This window comes from Echinops telfairi, unplaced genomic scaffold (assembly GCF_000313985.2).
Source record: "Echinops telfairi isolate 266 unplaced genomic scaffold, ASM31398v2 ScPeMD7_7406;HRSCAF=8444, whole genome shotgun sequence".
Taxonomy (NCBI): Eukaryota; Metazoa; Chordata; class Mammalia; order Afrosoricida; family Tenrecidae; genus Echinops; species Echinops telfairi.
The window spans coordinates 4,761,183-4,782,018 of NW_022111306.1; the positions used below are offsets into that span (position 1 = coordinate 4,761,183).

General features: G+C 40.7%; 1 protein-coding gene across 1 annotated transcript in view; it reads left to right on the forward strand.

Annotated features, from left to right (window-relative positions):
- Positions 1–20,836, forward strand: part of DENND5B (DENN domain containing 5B) — a 131,482-nt gene that overhangs the window by 57,378 nt on the left and 53,268 nt on the right. The window contains exons 7-11 of the mRNA XM_004700004.2: positions 2,783–2,933; positions 10,004–10,097; positions 12,999–13,130; positions 14,770–14,922; positions 16,566–16,644. Coding sequence (XP_004700061.1) covers positions 2,783–2,933; positions 10,004–10,097; positions 12,999–13,130; positions 14,770–14,922; positions 16,566–16,644 — 609 coding nt within the window. The remainder of the gene's footprint in view (positions 1–2,782; positions 2,934–10,003; positions 10,098–12,998; positions 13,131–14,769; positions 14,923–16,565; positions 16,645–20,836) is intronic.

Consider the following 20,836-nt stretch of genomic DNA (forward strand, 5'->3'; position numbering starts at 1 on the left):
CACCAGCCCGAGACCAGTCGCCACAAGGTAGAGGTCAGACTTGCCTCCACTGTCCATCCTTCATTGCCCTATTCCGATACCAACCGTTCCTCCCACAGCAGTCTGCTTCTGTTTGGGGTTCGATAATCCATTGCATTGGCCACAGAACGCACAGACAGTAGGTACAGTTATTCGAGAAGTTACCGGGTTCCCACAAGCCAGGATCAGAAAACATTCAGAAACAGTCCTTGATCCACAGCAGAACCTCTTTTCAGCCAGACGTCAGTGTCTCTCTGGTCGTCTACCTCTCAGTCCCGCTGTCGCTCGCCCTTTGCCTCTGTGAGCCAGGAGAGGTCCACCTGCCGCACCTGCCCACCCCTGGCCTCAGATGGTGGCTCCTGCACCTGCTTCCTCTCTCTGCAGGCTCCTGTGCTAACTCCACCATGTCAGACACGAGCTCACTGGTGGCTCTTTCTCTCTTCCTCTTTCTGAAATGACTCTTAGACTCAGAGGAATGGTAAAACTGACCGCTTACCGAGTTAGGGTCCTCTGCACCTTATTTGAGTGATCTCACCCAATCTTTTGGTGGGAGTTAGAGAGAAATGAGTAAAAGACCCATATTTAAGCAATTTCCCCTTGACCATAGAAATTTAGTGTTTCTTTTTTCTTACAAATCACAACAAATTAATACTGGCACAACTCCTTAAGATCTAGCAGGAGCCTCCTGACCTTTCTAGACAGGCATTTAATAATTTCTGAATGTTCATTATTCATTACTGGTATAAAGAATAGTATTGCATGATGCTTCCTCTGCCAATTTCAAATGCAACCTAGAGTAATACTATATGAATCATGGGGTTTTGTTGTTGTTACTGTTTTTAAACAGCTTTCCACCTAAGAAGAAAAAAATCAGATGGACTTATTTGTCGTTTTAGTCAACAGAACACCTGTGTGTGTGTGTGTGTGTGTGTGTGTGTGTGTGTGTGTGTGTAAGAGAGAGAGAGAGGAGAAGAACAGGAACACTCACTGGCAGAGAGGCAATTTTATACTATTTCATGGAACATAAAATTCACAGGGGCCACAGAGAATTCTTTGTTGAGAATCCAGACATCATTTTGCCTATCCCATATGTTAATTACACTTTTTAAATATTAGGAAGCATTAAAAGTATAGATAGGATTATAGAGAGCCAAGGGGCATCTGTTAAAAAATTTTTTTTAAATTTAATTTCACATTAAAAGATGGCATTGGTTTTTTGCCCAGCAGTGAACATATGGACTATGTTTCAAGAAAAGCTACATACTACTCTAATGAAATTCAAGAAGTTGTAACAAAAATTTATATGGGTTGTGAAGTGAAATTAGGGGAATTGCTCCCTTCAAATGCAGTGCAACTAGGCAGGGTGAAGCATTAACATGACATAGTATGTTAAGCTTGTTCTTTTGACAAGAGAAAATGTTGTGGACAAACTCACCCTTTCTCGAGAGGAAAAAGTCTTTGGGGAATATATGTGGGGAAAAACCATCATAACTCAATCTACTGAAAAGGGAGAATAAAAACGAATCAATGAAATATTTATGAAGCTGTTAGCTGCTGTGAATCAGCCCCTGGCTCGTGGTTAGCCCAGTGCACAATGAAACGAAGCACTGCCCAGCCATGCAGCGTCCCCGCGATCAGTTGGAGGTTGGACTGTTGTGGTGCTTCGAGCTTTTGTTGGCTGATGTTCACATGTAGGTTGCCAGGAAGCCTCATTTCCCAGTGCATCTTAGCCTGGACTCCCCACTGAAGCCTGGTCAGCTGTAGGTTGTAACTGCTGTGCCGCATTAAGTCAAGTCCACTCCTAGGGACTCAGAGAGAGAACTCCGCTTCACAGCAGAGCACAGACTGGCACTGGCAGGTGGTGGGGACTGTGCTGAGGCCTGTGCCAGGGAATCGCAGGCAAGAATTCTACCACTGAGCCGCCAGTGCCCCTGGAAAATATTGACAACACTCCGTTTCTCTTGACTGGATTCGAAACTTAGTCTTTCCCACTGTGTGTTCTGTCAGTCGTCATCACGGCCTCCGCTCCCATTTAGCATTCTGGACTGCACAAGAAGACCAGTCTCCTCAGATACGAATTTCCTCTTCAAAATGTAGATGCTTTTTAAATATACCTTCCTTCAAGAAGTTTTAAGATAGAAATGTTGAGTAACTCCTGTTGTTGAACTCTCCCTATATTATTCTTTAAAGGCTAACTTTTCATTCTCCGGACATTTTTCTAAATGCATGTTTAATTTTTCTCTGCAATATCATTGATCTACTAAACACTCCTAAATGAGTCCTACGAATGAGAATGTGACTGTTGCAGAACGTGAGGTCATACACTTCACGCAGCCTTTTATTTTTATAAATGGAGAGGCATGAATATTTAACGAGTCTTTGCACAAAGAAAGTAATGAGAACTGTGCTTGTTTCTTCCGTCCCTTTATACTGTCTTTTGGCTCATTGAAAATATCTTGGTTTGCCATAATTTTCATTAATGTACTTAGGACCATGTTTTATTTAAGAGTATAGAATTTCCTATTTAAGGAAAATACTAAATTATAGATTTTTCGTTCCTGCTTCCCTGCTTTTAACAAGTATGAAAAATCAATATTTATTTACCACTTTTTTATTTACAATATACTGATTTTGAAAAGCCTTTGTAAAAATAAATTTTCAAATTATTTGATTATCTTCCTGGTAGGCTTATAAGGAAAGGAAACATTGTTTCATAAGGGTTAGCCAATGAAGTGTCTCTAATTTGTTACAAATTTAATTTTAGCCCAATCAATTGAGCAGCGGCTGATGAAAATGGATCACACAGCAATCCACCCACATCTGCTGGATATGAAAATTGGTCAAGGCAAATATGAGCGAGGATTTTTTCCAAAGTTACAGTCAGATGTCTTGGCAACCGGACCAGCCAATAACAAGTAAGCTTATTGTCTTGAGTAGTTAGTTGAGAGTGATTTAAAAGTGGCATGTTCTGCTTCTTCAGTAGAGCAGCAGTGCTTAACTACGAAGTATCTTCTCTATCTGATTATTCTTTGTACAAACTAGTCCACTCGAAATACGCATTGAAATTCCATGAGCATTTGACTTTTAATTCTGTGGTGAAGAATAATCTAGAGATCTTAATAACTCTTTTTCTGCTAATGTACACTGTTGTCACACTTTAAATGACTGTGTATAGATATAAACCTGAATACTTTATAATAGAAGTTTTACAAGGTAGGTTTTACTATTTTGCACTTATTATCAAGTGCAAAAATTAGAATCTTATTCTTCATCCAAGGAACGCTGGCAATACAGTGGGTTACCCATTAGGGTGATAGTCACAGGGTCACCAGTTCAAACCACCAAGAGCTGTGCATGCAAAGCTGTTGCTCTGTAAAAGGCTTTCTGCTTGGTAAGATCCACAGTCTCAGAAACACAGGGACAGCTCTGTTCTGTGCATTAGGGTCGCTGTGAGTTGCAGTTGACTCAATAGCAGTGGGTTTTTGCGTTTGCCATCCTCATGGTAGATGATGTCATTCAGAAACCATCAGATTCTGGTGTGAACTAAAGATAATACTTGGTTTTAGAGAGTTTCTTGATATTAGAAAAATTACCCCCAAAATTAAGTAATTTGTTAACAAGCGAACAATAAAAACTTGATCTATGAGAAGCAAAGGAGAATATTATTGGGAAATATGGGAAGTTGTGAAGAAAAAGGTTTGAATTGGAAATGAGCAATGCTGGAATTCGATCATTGCTAGCCAATAGCCAGCTCAGGAACATTGGACAAATAGTCACTTAGCTATTTTCCTACCAGAATACTGCATGTGCTTTCACCTTAGACAGCATCTGTGATCTCCTCACTAGGGAGACTCAGAAGGAAAGGGAAAAGGAGCCAGGCAGTAAAAGAGAGAGAGAAAGAAGGAAGGAAGGAAGGGAGGAAGGGGAGGACTGAAGAGACAGGGTACCCAAAATGGAGGAGGCCCCAAGCTCCCTGACTTTTCATAAGCCAAGTAGAGAATCCGAAGAATAAGAGTGTATTTTGCCTTTTGACCCAAGTAAGTAAGGAAACGTTTCCTGGAAGATGTTTCTATCTCCAAATTATTTATTCAATTTTATGGTTGCAGAATTTGGGATACTTACCCCTTTCCTATGTTTGTCATGATTCTTTGCTGAAGAAAAAAAGCAACCATAGTAAATGATCTTTACAATATATGATGGTCATGATCATTTATTTCATCTTTATTTTTTTGTTTTATTAGGGGTTCATACAACTCTTATCACAATCCATGCATACATCAATTGTGTAAAGCACATTTGTACATTCATTGCCCTCATCATTCTCAAATATTTCATCTTTAAAGATAATAAACACTACTAAGCTAAGTATTGTGGATTCCTTACAATACATGTACCTGTGGGAATATTTTTCTTATTAATATCACATTGTTAATAACCTGAAAGGAATGAAAACCTTGCCATTTTCCTGGCTGACTACCTGACGAATGTTTCTGAAATGTGTTAGAATTACTAATTTATTTAGGTCCAAATGTGAGCAAGGTACCGTGATAGACGATACATCAAAAGGAAAAAACTGGTTTGTGTGAGTTAGGGGCAACACTTAACTGCTATTTTGTTTCCTTTTGATATTTATCATTTTAAATCTCCAACACCTTACAGGTCTCAGTTAAAATATCTGTAAATTTTCATCTCTGGTTTATTTTGAGTAGTTACCACCCTCTTTTAGCCCCTTCTTTCTACTTTAAAGTATATTTTAACTGCTCATGGAGGCTCCCGGTGCAAAGAGACAGGTAGTTATGGAGATACTGTTGCTGATAATACCCAAAACCTTACTGCCACTGAGTCGATGCTGACTCGTGGGGAACCCATAGGGTAGATAGAGGCAGACTGCTTCCTAGGATTTCTGACTGGAACAGACAGTTCCATCTTCCTCTCAAGGAGTGGCTGGTGAGTTTGAACCTCTGACCTTATGCTTAGCAGCCTAGTGTGTAACCCACAGCATCACCAGAGCTCCTTGCTGATACTCACTAGCATTAAGCAGATTGTAGGCCAGCTTATCTGCTAATGGCATTAAATAGAATATCTCATTAATTTTGGAAATGAGATTCAGAGAGGCTCAACAACTTCACTAAAATCACAGCTAAGAAATGTTGGAACCAGGATTTAAAGCTACGATTCAGTGACCCAAAACTCTTGTCCATTGCTCTACATATACTGTCTGGCTCTGTCACTCCAGTACATATAAGTATAATTTCAGAGTAGAAATTTGCTTGGAAGGCCCCCACCCCCACCCCAAGAATTTGAAGAACATAAAACATTGAAATAAGGCCATTTGACACTTACTTGTTTTTCAAACCAGTCTAATGAAGTCCTTCCAGAATGGGAGAACCCTCAGATGTATCTCACTTCTGCCTGAAAGCAGGCTCTGTTAGAGGAGACTTGAACATTGAATAGTATTTTGGGAAGCAGGATCGATAGTCTCTGGAATCTTCTTCCCTCTTGAAGCTGTGGTTGAGATCAAACAGCCTCCCTTGAAGATGGTGTGCACGGTTCGACATCAGAGACATGACTTGTGTCAGAGCTGGGATTGGAACCCAAGACTCCTTACCCGGATAGAATGATCTCTCACAGTGTGCCATTTACAGAGAGCCTTGGGAGTTCTGTATCAGCATCCTTGTAAATATTGGGAAAGGGACACTGTACAGTAAGAATTACAGATTAAAAAAAAAAACGTTTTGTTTCACTCTTTGACTGAAATAGACTGTGTCAAGGACAGTGTATATGGAGAATGAGTCACTACAAAGGTGAGAGAATTCTATATTTAAAGAAATGTTCTGATCTTGTACGTAATACAAGTGTTGGTATTGCTGTCTTGGAGAGGAAGGCTATTAGAATTTAATATGCTGCTGACAAGACAGAAAGAAATAGCTAAGAACTAAATTTTTTTACTTAAATTACCTTAATTAATTTATAAAGCTTAATCCTTCAGTGAAGAATTTTCACTGCTTTTACAAACAGTGAACTTCAAAGTGTGCTAAAAGATGTTGACCACTGTGTGGATTCACATTTTCCTATGATACAAGATTCAATGTTCTGTTCTTTAAAAGTGGGTGAGATTTTCCGTCCCAAAGGATTTTCCATCCATTATTAATATTTGTAACATCTTAATTATTTGAATCACATTGATGTGAGTAAACTATTAAATTTTATAGTTTTAATTTCCTCTTGATAGTATTACATTGCTTATTCATTCACTTGGCAAGTATTTATGGAACTCCTGCTATATTGATAGGCAGTCTCGTCCTCACTAAGGAGCCCTGGTGGCGCTGTCAGGTGAGCGTTGGACTGCTAACTTCAAGATTGGTAGTTCAAACCCACAGACTACCCCTTGGAAGGATTGTGAGACTATCTGCTCCCATAAAGACGTACAGCTTTGGAACCCTGTTTAGTGTTGTCAGACATTGGAATGGACTTGCTAGCAGGAGGTTTGGGCTTTTGCACTATTCGCTGGCAGATTAGCCATGAATACAACAGTAAAAACTCTGCTTTCAGGTGTAAGGAAACAATCGAGAAACTTACTGTGTAAAGTAATTAGCATGTCAGATAGTGAAAATTTAGAAATACATATAAACCAGATACTGGAAGTAGGGAATGCTTGTTGTCGTTAGTTGCCACCCAGTGGACTGACTAATGGTGACCCCTGGTGTGAACTGCCCCTTAGGGTTTTCAAGGTTCTGACCTTTCAGAAGGAGATTGCCAGGTGTGTCTTGCAGGGCATCTGGGTGAGTTTAAACTTGACACTGTTGGCTGTTAGTCCAACCTTTAACCATTTGTCCTACCAACAGACTCGTAGAGAGATTTCAGCAATAAAAATATGTCTGCTGTGTTATCTTGCTTTTAACCAAGGTTTCCTCCCTTTTCTACACTGAGCCTCAAATAATGCATTTTTCAGGTAAATGGTAGTCTGAAAGAGAAAAGATATCAGAACTAATTGCAATGTAAAGAGCTTTATAGCTAACCATGGTTATCAGCTTATATAAATTGGTGACCAACTATTACAGAGAATTTAAATGCTGCTTACGAAGGAGAAAGAAATTCAGATCATCTTTGGTAAAATTATGTTCTGTTAGTAAGACTTAAAGCAACCAAACCAACCAAACTCACTGCGAGAGTCGATTCTGACTCAGAGCGTCCCGGTGGGGTAGGATAGAACTACCCCCATGGGCTTCCAAGACTGTAACTCAGCCTCACTTTTCTCCCATAGAATGGCTGGTGGTTTCAAACTGCTGACCTTGCAGTTAGCAGCCCAAAGCATAACCCCCCATACCACCAGGACTCCATTTAGTAATGCAAAGAATAGATTAATTATGTAACAAGACAAGAATGTATGCCCTTAAACATGTGCTTACTGTTTTATTTTTTAAATAAATAGGGCATTTTTCCCCATGGAGTATGTATATTGTTGTTGTTACTGTTCTTAAATGTCATCAAGCAGGTTCTGTGAACAGCAGAACGAAAGAGTTGCCCCATCTAGACTGTTGTCATGTTGGGCCCATAGTTGGAGCCACTGTCAGTCGAGCTCATGGAGTCTGTCTCTTTCCCTGAACGTTTAGAGAGTTGTTAATTATTTTATGTATATGAGGGGGCTTTAAGAAAATCACGGGAAATATCCCTTGTCTTTTAATTCTATTTTCCAAACTTCTTGAAGCCTCCTCATTATTATCCTTGTCTTTTCCCTGAAGCCTTTTCCATTTATGCATGCCAAGGAAATGTCCTGCCATTTACCTTCAACTCTTCCCTTGATTATATTAGCTATATTAACTGTCTATTAGCTATATATATTAGTATATTATTATTTTATTACATAATTTATATTATTATTATATATTAGCTATATAACGATATAATCTACTTCATATATTTACTGTGTATTTAGATTGGCCTACGTAGTAACCCTAATTTTTAAAATCCCTTTTACAGACTCACGCTGACCTTTATTGTTATTAGCTGGAGTTTTTTTCTGGGTCCTTTATCAGCCCCCCAGTGTTATTTGTATCCTTCCTGTAGTCTGAAGTTGAGCTGCTCTACAAACATTCCCAGTAGTTTTACTTTAAAAACCTATAACTAGGCCTTTGCACAGTTTGTTTTTAATCTGTTTTTTGAAAACTGTTTTAAAAAGGAGCTGTCGTCCTCATTGCCATGTTTAATCATTATTAGTATGCCACTAAATAGCAGGCTACCATGACATGATTTAGAAACCTGAGACCAAAGACATACATAAATCATTTTTCAAGTAGCAAAAGAAGCAGTTTTCATTTTAAGCATTTTGTAAACTAGATACTCTATAAATACAAAAAATACAATATTGTTGTTAGTAACATAATAATGACCTTTATACATTTTATTTGTTGTTTTATAAAACTGTTTTCTTGTTATTATGTGCCTTTGAGTTGATTGGACTCAGGAATCCCATAACACAGAGAACTGCCCCATTCAATTTCCTAAGCCAACCTGTTCATAGGAGCTGGTTCCCAAGTCTTTTTTGCATACCGAAGGACTGGTAGGTCCAAACCGCTGACATTTCAGGTAGCAGCCAAGCACTTAACAACTGCACAACCACCAGGGCCCTTTCCTCTTACCCTCCCTCCCCCACCCCCAAGTTCATCCATTTTTATGTGAAGCTGTGCATAGCAAAGTGTACGCCGGTTCACGTTGTGCAAGCATCCACACCCTCCTTTCCAGAGCTGCTCTAAACTCACTGCTCTTGAAGATTTCTATCAAACACTTTTGAGTCGCTCTTTTGAATTTGATTCCATATACATAGCTCTTAAAAGAGTATAACACAAAATGCAGACTTTTTTTTTTTTTAAACTGGCTATGTTAAACTTTTATTTGGTTTTAAGATGACTTCAAGGAATGCTTTTGGTTACAGGCTTAAAAATTAACCCAGGGCAATAGTTTCAGGGGTTCGTTTATCCTCCATCGCTGTACAAAGTCTGGATTCCCTGAGAATTTTAAATTCTGTTCTAAATGTCCTCTTTTGATCAAGATTCTTCTATGGGATCTTTGATCACAGTGTTCAGTGATGGTATCCAGCCAGGCATCATCCACTTTTTCTGATCTTGTGGCAAAGGAGGCCATTGCTGCTGGAGGCAAATTAGCTGCACTCCCCTCTCCTCCTGATCTGGACTCACCTTCCACTTCTGGGGCTCCAGGAGAGTCGAGGGCAGTTGGTGTGCCTTAGGTGGCTCCTTGCAAGTTTCTTAGACTCCAGACCCTGTGCAATGAATTAGGACTAGAACCGCTACATTTAGTAGTTAACAGGCTATGACACTAAATCTCCAAACCAAGAAACCAAATTTCATGAAGGGTTTGATTGTACAGTAATAAGCAGACACGGCAGCTTTTTTTTTTTTTTAGTTGGGGCTTGTAAACCTGTCACTCAAACTTTTGTCAATTCAACATTTTAAAAAATTTGAGCTATCATGAATATATCATACAGTCAAATAATTCAGCCATATCAAGAAGGGTTGTGCAATCAACACCATGATCGACTCTGGAACCTGTTCTTTCTGCTTGTACCCATTAACAATGACTCATCATGTCCTCCCCCTCCCCCTGCCGTGCCCCTGCAGTCATCAATCAATCCAGCTACTGTCTGTATCAATTGCCCCCGCCTGGTTCCCTGCTTCCCTGTGCAGATACACAGCAAACCAGGATCAGCAACAGTGGCCTTATAAACAGAGAAAGACCTCAATCTGAGCGAAAGCAGAGAATATTATGATGGAGTCGTTCAGGGGACTTAAAGATGAGACTGTCAATCTTAGAAATGCTTAAATACATGAAAAAGAAAAAAATAAGTTGAAAAGTAGGTATTGTCCATATTTTGTATTGACCAGGTCATTCTTTCTGTTTAAGATAGTGACCACGTTTTGTTTGTTTGTCTATTTCCACCTGTCCCCTCTTGGTGCGATTGGCGTTTCAGTCGCTGGGTAAGTCGGAGTGCCACCACACAGCGCAGGAAAGAACGCCTTCGCCAGCAGTCTGAGCACATTGGACTAGACAACGACATGAGGGAGGTATGTGGGCCACCCCCGGACGCCTGGATGCCGAGAGCCGTCAGCAAGGCTCATCTATGGGGCTTCCCTGGTGTTCTTCAACAGATAAGCTCAGTTACATTTTAGAATGTGAATCGTTTGCAGCTAACAGCAGAAAACACTGGGGTTGTTTTTCCTAAAAAAAAATGTAATTTCAATACATCTAAAAACAAGGATCTAAATCAAGTACCTCTGTGTACCACATCAAATCTCAGGTAAATAGTCTGTCAGTGTGTCATTTTAACATTGACATCAGTCTGTTAGTAAATTCATCAGGTTTAAATTGTGCTTCTAGCTTAAGACTGTCTATGACTCATGCAGATATATTTACCTGTGCTCTCTCTCCTTGACTTTTTGACACCACTTTTTAAAGTGTTTTAAAATTTTGTTTTTAAGTTAAGATTCTTATGCTTTATTTGTACTATTTCAAAATAAAACCGTCATTACACATTTGAATACTCATAAGTTTTCACTGTTTATATTTTTTAAATGCAGTCAAAAGATGTGTTAACTATTTAGTAAACTCAAATGTGTAGAAATAAAGCACAAAACATCATTCCAGATATTGATTGCTTTTTGTTAGCATGTTTATAATTTTGAGCATTTCCCTAAGAACTGAAGCATAACAAGTGCAGTGCTCTTTTGCGTGTGTGCTTCCATTTTCAACCCCCTCATTTTTTTTCCTGTATTGTTATCATGTGCATGCTTGTTTTGCTTGTTTCTTTTCTCCCTCCTCCCCCCTTTCTTTCTTTCTTTCTTTTTTTCTTTTTTTTTTGCCTTCCTGTCATTGGCACGTCTCCATCCTCTTAGCCTTCTGGGAAACTTTTGGTCTGTCAGAACTCCATGGCATTCTGGGAGTGGGATCAGGGTCCACCTCCACCTGCACGACTTCCTAAAAAATCCTTCTCTGAGTGCTGCCTGGTATGTTCGTTGCCTGAAAGTGCTTTGCCAGATGTGCCCAAATCTTGTCTTTGGTGTGGCTTGACTTTCACACTTGAGTGAGTATCCATAGCTCTAGAATGCCTCACATCACCTTGTGACGTGAATTCTCAGCCTCTCCGTGACTCCGCTTCCTCTTGTGTTTGGTTCCTGTTTGTGGTGATGTGTGCTAATAAAAGGGAGGGCAAGGGGGAGTAAAACGTTTTGAAGAAGAGATTCGTCTTCAAATAACTTCTCTTTTGCTAGGTTTTATCTCCACAACATTTTAATTTATTGTTCTAAGTCTGTTTCATGTGATCAGAAAATCTAGTCCTCCACCATAGACTCTTGGTGCTCAGAGGAACAGTAATGGTCATCTTGTCCAACTCGACATGACGTAACTAAAAGTACAAGGGACTTGGCCATATTTGAACAGACACATAAGAGTGGAATTGAACCTAGAGCCCAGACTCCTGCCTTCCAGGCCTGCACTCTTCCCACCAAACTTACTTATCAGGTTGCACTAAATACCATTTACCTGAGGCAAGACTAGCTTAGGACTCTTGCTTGTACATTTTTTTCCCCCATGAAGACACATTAGCTTAAATTTACTTGACTTGATGGTTTTTCGTCATTAGTCAGCCCCAGTTAAAGGAATGAGGCAACTTATGGAGAGCCTGGTGTTAAAGAATTTAATCCAGGACATACTGAATGATGGGATATCTGAAGTTACTCTCCTCAACAGAGAAGTAGACATTATTATAAAAATATCCCCTGTGGAACATTTGTCATCTTTATAGTAGTTTGTCTCTTAAACACCAAGAACACATGGTTAAGCATTCAGCTACTCCCTGAAAGGCTGGTTGGTCAGACTTACCCCAGAGATCCCCAGGAGATCTCGTGGGACATTTCTGTTGTCACATGGGATAGCAGTGAGTCAGAATCGACTTGATGGCATCCGGCAGCAGCCTCTAAATATTGTCCTAAAATACTTGGACTATTTGAAAATTCTGCCCTGTGGTCCTGATGTCAGCATCTAGGCAGACTTTAATAGGTAACGTAGGAAGAAGAGAGTGCCTTTGTCCAGAACTAGTCACTCGGGCTGATTTTGTTTTGCTTTTCTGGAAGTTAGCTAACCGGAGCGAGCATTGCCTGGCTTTCTGTAGTCCATTGAGAGGTACTACCAACTCTACCAGCTGTAGTGTGGGTCTACTTTGTCTCCTGATTGGTAAAAAGCAAAGGAGGCGACCCTGTAACACGAGCAAGTGGCCTCCCGCATTTGGAGCACATCTGGTCTTCAGGAGGTGGGAGGCATGTATTATGCCCGTCTTACAAATAAGCCGCACTGCACAGAGGTTAGCTGATACGCTCGGCTCACAAAACTAATTGTAACCAGATCCTGGAACTAGTACATTTTTCTGGTTTTGCTATTGTAACTTGACTAGAGAAAAGGTCTGGGTTGGAGATTACTACCCGAAGAGGCTAGAAGTACCGGTACATTGAGTCTCTTGAGGAGTGGCAGAAACCGGGGATCAGAGAACCACAGCGTCTCCGCCGAACCTTCAACTAGTAACCCAGACACCGAAATGTTTTCATCCCAACCATGGCCCTGACTAAACACAATCCTGAGTATTTCCAACCAAAAGCCTAAACTAGAGGAAGCTGCATTTGAATATTAACTGTAAATATGCCGTGTACTTTAAAGCAGTTACACTCTATCTCATTTTGAACGAGAGCTAACCTGGTGAGGTTGTTTTCACTCTCACTTTAACAAGGGGGTTAACAGAGGGAGAGAAGGGAGTGTGCATGTCCTCGGCCTTTGATACACTAAAGCTTTAACTGTTGTACATTGACACTGATGCTTCCTTTTATTGCACCTTGTCTTATTCCTGCACTTGTTTGTATAAGGTTAAATTGATAAGACGATCTGGTATGTATATATGAAAAATGCTCTTTAATTTTTAGAAATATATGCAAGAGGCACGGAGTTTAGGGAAGAACCTGAGACAACCCAAATTGTCAGACCTCTCTCCAGCAGTGATTGCACAGACCAACTGGAAGTTTGTGGAAGGTTTATTAAAAGAATGTAGAATGAAGGTATGTATTACCAACGCGAGGTGGGTACATTGATGTTCACATCAGGTGAGGCTAAGATGAGCATGTGACATAGACTTATTGAGCTCCTTATTGAGCTCAGGAACTGGAGAGTCGGGGACATGAGAGCCTTGCACAGATTTTCTCCCCTTTTCAACCATGGTTCCCTCGTGTCCAACATGAGCAGATATTGGTCATAGGCTGTGTCAAGAATTTTTTCATCCTATATGAAAGACTGCACAAATTTTGTGTGTTTGTGCATGTCTTAGTCATCTAGTGCTGTTATAACAGAAATAGTACCGGTGGATGACTTTAACCAGAACCACTTTACTTTCTCACATTTTAGGAGGCGTTAAGTCTGGACTCAGGTGCCAGCTCTAGGGGAAGGCTTTCTGTCACCTCTGGGAGAAGATCCTTGTCTCCTTTCAACATTGCCCAATGTTTTGTTTTGTTTTTTAAACTCCATATGTTTTCACATCATTCTTCCCCTGAGTCTAAGGGGTTCTCAGCACAGGGACCCCAGGTCCAAAATATATGCTCCCTCCCCAACTCTTCTTTCTTGGTGATATTAGGTCCCTCCTCCCTCCTCATTTCTCTTTTATCTCTTGGGTAATAAAAGTTGTTACTCATGCAAGGATGTGGCTTGAGTCAGGGTAGCGACTTGAGTAAGAGTGGGACTTACAACCCAGCCTAGTCCTGTCGCATTCATAGAGAGAGAGGGTAAGATTTATAACACATGTCACAAAGTGTAGGATAATTTCATCAGATCAATGGCACTAACCCCACAATACTGGGAATCATGATTCAGTCAAGTGGACACATATTTTGGGGGGACACAATTTAATCTATGGTAGTGTACCTATGTGCAGCCTCCTCTCTGCCCATACATTCAACAGCATACCTACAGGCTAGCTATGCTATATGCTTGTGTGTATTGCACAGATATTTATGTTTAATGGAGGTAGCATTAGAAATTAACAAAACTTGAACAATCATGTTAGCCAAGAACTTCCATTATTTATCTGACCATAATTGCTTGTGTACCTTCTCTACATAGCCAAAAAATGAACTTAGCTCAAATATTTCTAGCACGTTACGATGCTGAGGGCAGTGGGAAGCCAGAATTACGTTGACCAGATAGGTTCTAGATTCTGACAGTGTATGTTCTATGCGTGGCTTTTTGTGTCTAGTCAAGCTAGTAAGTAATCTGAACATTGTTGTACTGATTGTTTTTCAACATGAGGAGGTGCTTGAAAATAGTATCTTATTCTCTCCTGATTGACCTTCTGTTTGTCTGACAAAATAGTGAAAGTATACATGCTACTATAGATCCAGTTAGTTGACTAGAGAGATTAAGACAATTGTCCCAGGGTGACTAAAAGTCTGCAGTTAGAAATAGAACGACGGTCCGGGAACCCAAGAGGAAAGCGAATTTTGGGAATAGTGAGGGCAACAAATGTATAGATGTGCTTTACACAATTGATCTATGTATTGTGATGAATTGTATGAGCCCCAATAAATTTATTAAAATTAATTAATTAAAAAAAGAAATAGAATGACGGGGTGTCATGTCTCCTAATCCAGTAATTGGCATTTGCGTTTTTGGTTTCACCACTGGAGTGACCACCTGTGATGCTTTCAGACAAAACGTATGTTGGTGGAGAAGATGGGACACGAGGCAGTGGAACTGGGTCACGGAGAAGCAAACATAACCGGTTTGGAGGAGAACACTTTGATTGCCAGCCTCTGTGACCTGCTGGAAAGGCTCTGGAGCCACGGCTTGCAGATCAAGCAGGTAACCCACTTGAGACGCCTGTGACCCGACCAGTTAGAATGCCTGCTATGAAATGTGACGAGGAGAAAGGGTATCACCAGAAGAAAAGATAGAGAAATCAGAGTTGGTATTCCTTAGTCATAGGGGGACTAGGATTGTGCAACAGGGATTTACTTCCAGAGAGCGGAAATGGGACCTGTGACCAAGAAGTGGTTTGGAGTCTTTGCTGAGAAACACAAGAAAGAGGAAAATAGCACGTTCATTGCAGAGGTGGAATCCCCTACAAGTTTAAGAAGCACACCTACTGCCACTGCCTCTGACAGTTACCTGTGGTCAGTGGTGGATTTAAGTAACTCAACACCCGACTCGCTGCTGTAATGACCTCATCGCTGCCACTGTGACTCCTATGTCCCTGTAGGGCTGAGCCAGAGTGCTCCTATGGGTTTCGGAGACGGAAACAGACCCGTCACTTCCTTCTCCAGGGCAGCTCCTGGTGGCTTCGAACTGCCAGCCTTTTTGTTAGCAGCCCAGTGTTTAGCCTGCTGCACCATCAGGCTCCTCATTTTCCCCAGCAGGTTCCACTAAATGTCTTTGGTCACTGTCCAGGGAAAATTAACTGTCCAGCTAGAATTAATAATTATTTCACACAACCATATTTCAGGGTGGAAAAATCCAAATGGCTTCGTTTCTTTTTACTCTGGCCTCCCTTTCTGATTTTGTTTCCCTCTGTTAATGCTCATTTTCCTTTATTCCTTCTCTTGTCTCTTTTCCTTGCACCTTAGTTTTCTTCTTCCCATTTTGTTATTCCACATATCCAAACATATTTGCCAATGGATGCAGACAAAGCACAATCTGAGTTGTTAGAGCTTTTTGATTCCATGGTGGGTAATGTCGCTGTTGCACAGAGCCCTGAGGTAGAGTGTAGTGCCTGCTCACGGACCTTTTGGCTTAACTGTTCTCCTCCGCCAGACTGTTGCCTGTCTTCTCAGTCAGGCAGAGGATGACCTTCATAGCACCTGGAATAAGGCACTTGGAATATCACAGTCGATGAGCCTGCTAAATGGCCATCTTAATTTAGTTTTTCCAGTTTTGGTAAAACTCTATGTAACAGCATTGATCATTTTAACAGTTCTCACGAGTACAGTGCAGTGGCACTAATAAAGCTCCAGAGGTTTCCCTGCAGCTCCCGCAGAAGTTCAGTGTCCCCTGAACGTTACACTGCCTCCCTCCCACCTGCTCTGGATACCCACTGATAAACTTTGGTCTCTGTACATTCTCCTGCTGTAGATATTTTATGTGAGACCATTTGAGGGGGCTTCAAAAAAGTTTGGGGGGAAAACAATTAAATTGTAATGGAACATTTTCTACAAACCTTTTGAAGCCCTCCTGGTATCTTTGTTGTCTTGTGGCTGATTTATTTCACTCAGGAATGCTTCTAAGTTTCATCGATGTCATAGCATGTTTCAGGACTTCATCTCTATTGTACGTATTGAATATCTTTTGTTTATCCATTCTTCTGTTGTACATTTAGGCTGTTTCTGCCTTTTGATTATCAGTAGTGCTGCAGTGAACAGTGTGTGTAATGTAAATGGTTTTGATGAGGATTTATTTTTGATGAATCATTTGTTACAAAATGAAGACTTTCATGTACCTTTTACTTTCAGGGGAAGTCAGCGCTGTGGTCACATTTAATTCAGTTTCAGGACAGAGAAGAGAAACAAGAACACCTTGCAGAATCGCCAGGTGAGAGCCCATTGGTGTGATAACTGGTGGCATTGGGCCAAATAAAGCAACAGTGCCCTAGTCTGTCTGTCAGTCTGACTCACTGAACTCCCTCAACCTAAAATATGATTTATTAGCTGTGAAATCTGGGGACAGTCACGTAACCTTTCTGAACTTCACTATGCAAGTGCATATTGCTTTCACCAATTTTAGAATATATTGTGTGCCTTTTTTTTTCTTAAAGAAAATTTTCATGGCCACCATTAATAATCTTTCATATATGTATATATCTCTAAAAATTACGAGTCATATTTCTTCCATTTACAGACAACACCACATGTTACACGTCATAATTCTTTAGTGTTGTATCCTTTTTTCTAAAATAGTTTTATTAGGGGCTCATAAACTCTTATCACAAGCCATACATACATCAGTTGTTCAAAGCACATTTGTACATTCATTGCCCTCATCATTCTGAAAACATTTGCTCTCCACTTAAGCCCCTGGCATCAGGTCCTCATTTTTCCCTTCCCTCCCCACTGCCCCCTCCCTCATGAACCCTTGATAATTTATAAATTATTATTTTGTTATATCTTGCCCTGTCTGGCATCTCTGTTCACCCAGTTTTCTGTTGTCTGTCCCCCAGGGAGGAGGTCACATGTAGATCCTTGTCATTGGTTCCCCCTTTCCAACCCACCCTCCCTCTACCCTCCCAGTATCGCCACTCACACCACTGGTCCTGAAGGGATCATCTGCCCTGGATTCCGTGTGTTTCCAGTTCCTATCTGTACCAGTGTACATCCTCAGGTCTAGCCAGACTTACAAGGTAGAATTCGGATGATGATAGTGTGTGTTTGTGGGGGTGGGGGGGTCGGGGTAAGCATTTAGGAACTGGAGAAAAGTTGTGTTTTTCATCGTTGCTACATCGCACCCTGACTGGCTCGTCTCAAGTGTTCTATCCTTAAGCTAAATGTTATGCCTACTGTTTAAAACCAGTCTAAATTCTGATTGTATATTTTCCACAGCAAAGAGTTTCTTTTCTCTGTGTGTAGTAACTATTCCACAAAAAGTAGAAGTGACCAGGGAATGCTAATAAAGATAAAATGTTTTATACAGAGTCAGTCATTTGGGACTCTTTTTTGAAAATTGTGAATTGATTTAGACATTCAGAAGGGTATTAAAAATACTATTTTTAAAAGCCATGAGCCAGTTGCCTAGTTGAGAAATAAAGTCCTGCAAATACAGTTTTAAGAACCTTGTACGCTCATCCCCAGCCCCATTCTCCTCCCTTCCCATAGAGGTCAACACTGCCTGAATGAGGTCATTATGGAAGCCATGTTTTTAAATGTGCTTGATGAGACAATAGGAATATGAATTTGGTGCCAAGTTGTCCTGTAGCTCCTCTATGCTCAGTGTCAATGTCTCCTATCCCAGGTTGTTAGGATAGCTGTAAAGATTCAGAGCGACTTTGAAAGCATTCTCTAGTGTTATCTCCCCTACTGAAAAAGTAAAACTACATTGGCTTCTGCCCTAAAACTGTCTCTAATCTGTGATCAGTAGTGGATTCAAGTATAACAACCAATTCGCTGCCGTAATCACCATTTAAGTGTAACAAAATATACCAGAAGGAAGTTTATTATTTCATACAGTTAATTCTTAAATTAGAACAATAAAAGAGGTATACAAAATTAGATTGTTAATAAGAGTTTTAAAATAGTAATGGAAACATTAAATCATATCTGACAAAACCAATAAAATTGTTATTTAAGGTATTTCCATATTGCTGTTGGGCCTCCTCACTTGAAATATTCTTCGCCTTTATCCAAGCTTGTCATATTTTTGCTTAACCATCTTTTCACTGTAAGAGTAGCATCCCATTCCCTTTAGAGGTAGGCCACTTGGACAATAGTCGTTGTGTTTGATACGTTAGGAACAGGCGACTTCTTTCCTCTGAACATATGTCCATCTGTTGAAAAACCGTTTCTGCTTCTGCTGACAGCAATTGTCCTGACAATGTTTTAGCTCCTTACCCTCCAGCATTTCATACTTCACTTACACTGGGGGAATTTGGGACGTCGCACAAAGTTGAAACGAATGCCAGCGCGTCTCCATCCGGTTGTTTGGTACTTTTCCTCTTTACATTGCATGTTTACTTACTGAAGTAACAAGCACAAGCGAATGGAAATAGTATTTCATCAAAGGTATAATGAGTTTTATATTAAATGAACAGATAAATATGACAAGCATAGTTCCGCCTTAATTTTTTATACAGAATGAGCATTACTGTAGGCATTTAGAATACACTGTGTGCAGATGAATGTTAAAATAGAGTAAGGAATTCAAATTTGTGATTTCCACATTGGGCGGCTGCCTGGCCCCACCTTAGGGAGTACCCTGATGACAAGTGCCACGTGAACAACCGGTTCACCAAACTCAACCACAAATTAGGTGTTGGTTCTGCTGAACCGTGCGAACCAGCTGAATCCTACTACTGCCTATGAGCATACCCTGTTTCCCCGAAAATAAGACAGTGTCTTATATTTTTGCTCCCAAAGATGCGCTAGGTCTTATTTTCAGGGGATGTCTTATTTTTCCATGAAGAAGAATACAGTACACATTTGTTGTTTAGTGTTTTATTAAAAGAGACCTTGCACTTCCTGTCTGCTCCGGCTGCGCTGCGGCCAACAGTGAGCTGCGAGGTGGCGCCCACCGCTACAGTCCAGAGTTACGGTAGCTTGGGTGGGGGGGCGGCTTATATTTCAGCGAGAGGCAAAACTGTAAGTAGGTCTTACTTTCGGGAAAACGGTAGATAGATGGGCAGATCAAAAAAAGTTGCAACAAAATCTTAGAGACCTTTATTAAACAAAATAATGATAATGTGGAGCTTTCATGACATAGTCTCTATTTAAGTGTGTACACTTCTTCGGCTTAAAATAGACGTTTGCTGCCTATCTAGAGGGATAGGTCGTATAAATAATGTTCTAACACTTCTGGAGTTTTCATTTCTCTTCTCTGAATTCTGTGCTCTTGGATTTACATCACATTAAAACATCAGCTTGGGCATCCTCAAGGGACTCAAATCATGTTCCTTTTCAATATTCTTTGAGTTTGGAGAAGAAAAAGAAATCCAAAGGGGCAAGATCAAGGCTGTAGTACTAAAGAAACACACAACTTTCCTCTAGTTCTTTAATGCTTCCTCCCCCCCACTAACATGACCCCAGTTCTACCTTACAAATCCAGCTAGACCAGAGCATGTACACTGGTACAGGTAAGAGCTCTAACACAGGAAACCCAGGACAGATAAACCCCACAGGACCAATAATGAGAGTAGCGATACCACAAGGGTAGTGGGGAGAAAAGGGGGACCGATCACAGTGATCTACATATAACCCCCCGCCCCAGTGGGGTGGGGGATGAGCAACAGAAACATGGGTGAAGGGAGACAGCAGTCCATGTAAGATATGAAAATAATTTATAAGTTATCAAGGGTTCATGGAGGAGGAGGAACAGGAAGACAAGGGAAAAAATGAGCTGATACCAAGGGCTCAAGTAGAAAGAAAATATTTTGAAAAGGATAATGGCAACATATGTACAAATGTGCTTGACACAATGGATGGATAGATTGTTAAAAGAGCCCCCAATAAAACTATTGTATAAAAATATATATATTTGATAATATAATACGTAAAGACCATACAGATATATGAGGGTTAAATATGTATGAAGTTTAAAAATGAAATATTCTTGATCAGTGATACTGTGTTCTAACAACACAAAAATTAGCAGTCCATTGACTTTCTGCTTTCCCTCCCGAAAGAATACTTTTCTGTTTCCCAACTAAGCTTCTCAGGCAATAAGCAGTATGTGTTACTGTGTGAAGGGAAGCTCCTCGCGGAGTCACAGCGGGTCTGAACACTGCTCTGATTAGCCTTGAGCCCAAATGAGACAACTTGGTAGTGGGTCGGTGCTGCTCTGCTTGACAGCCTCGCTTATCAGGAGTCATGGTCATTTAAGCTCTTCAGAGGAATGGGAAGGGCTGTCTCAGCAGAAGGGGGAGGGGGGCCGGAAACTGTCCACTGGCGGTGCCGTGGGTTACATGTGGGACTGCTAACCGCAAGGCCAGTAGTTCAAACGCACAGCTCCTCTGCACGGATAATTCACTGCCTCAGAAACCCACGGGGGTGGGGGGTGGGGGGTTCTACTTCGTCCTGTG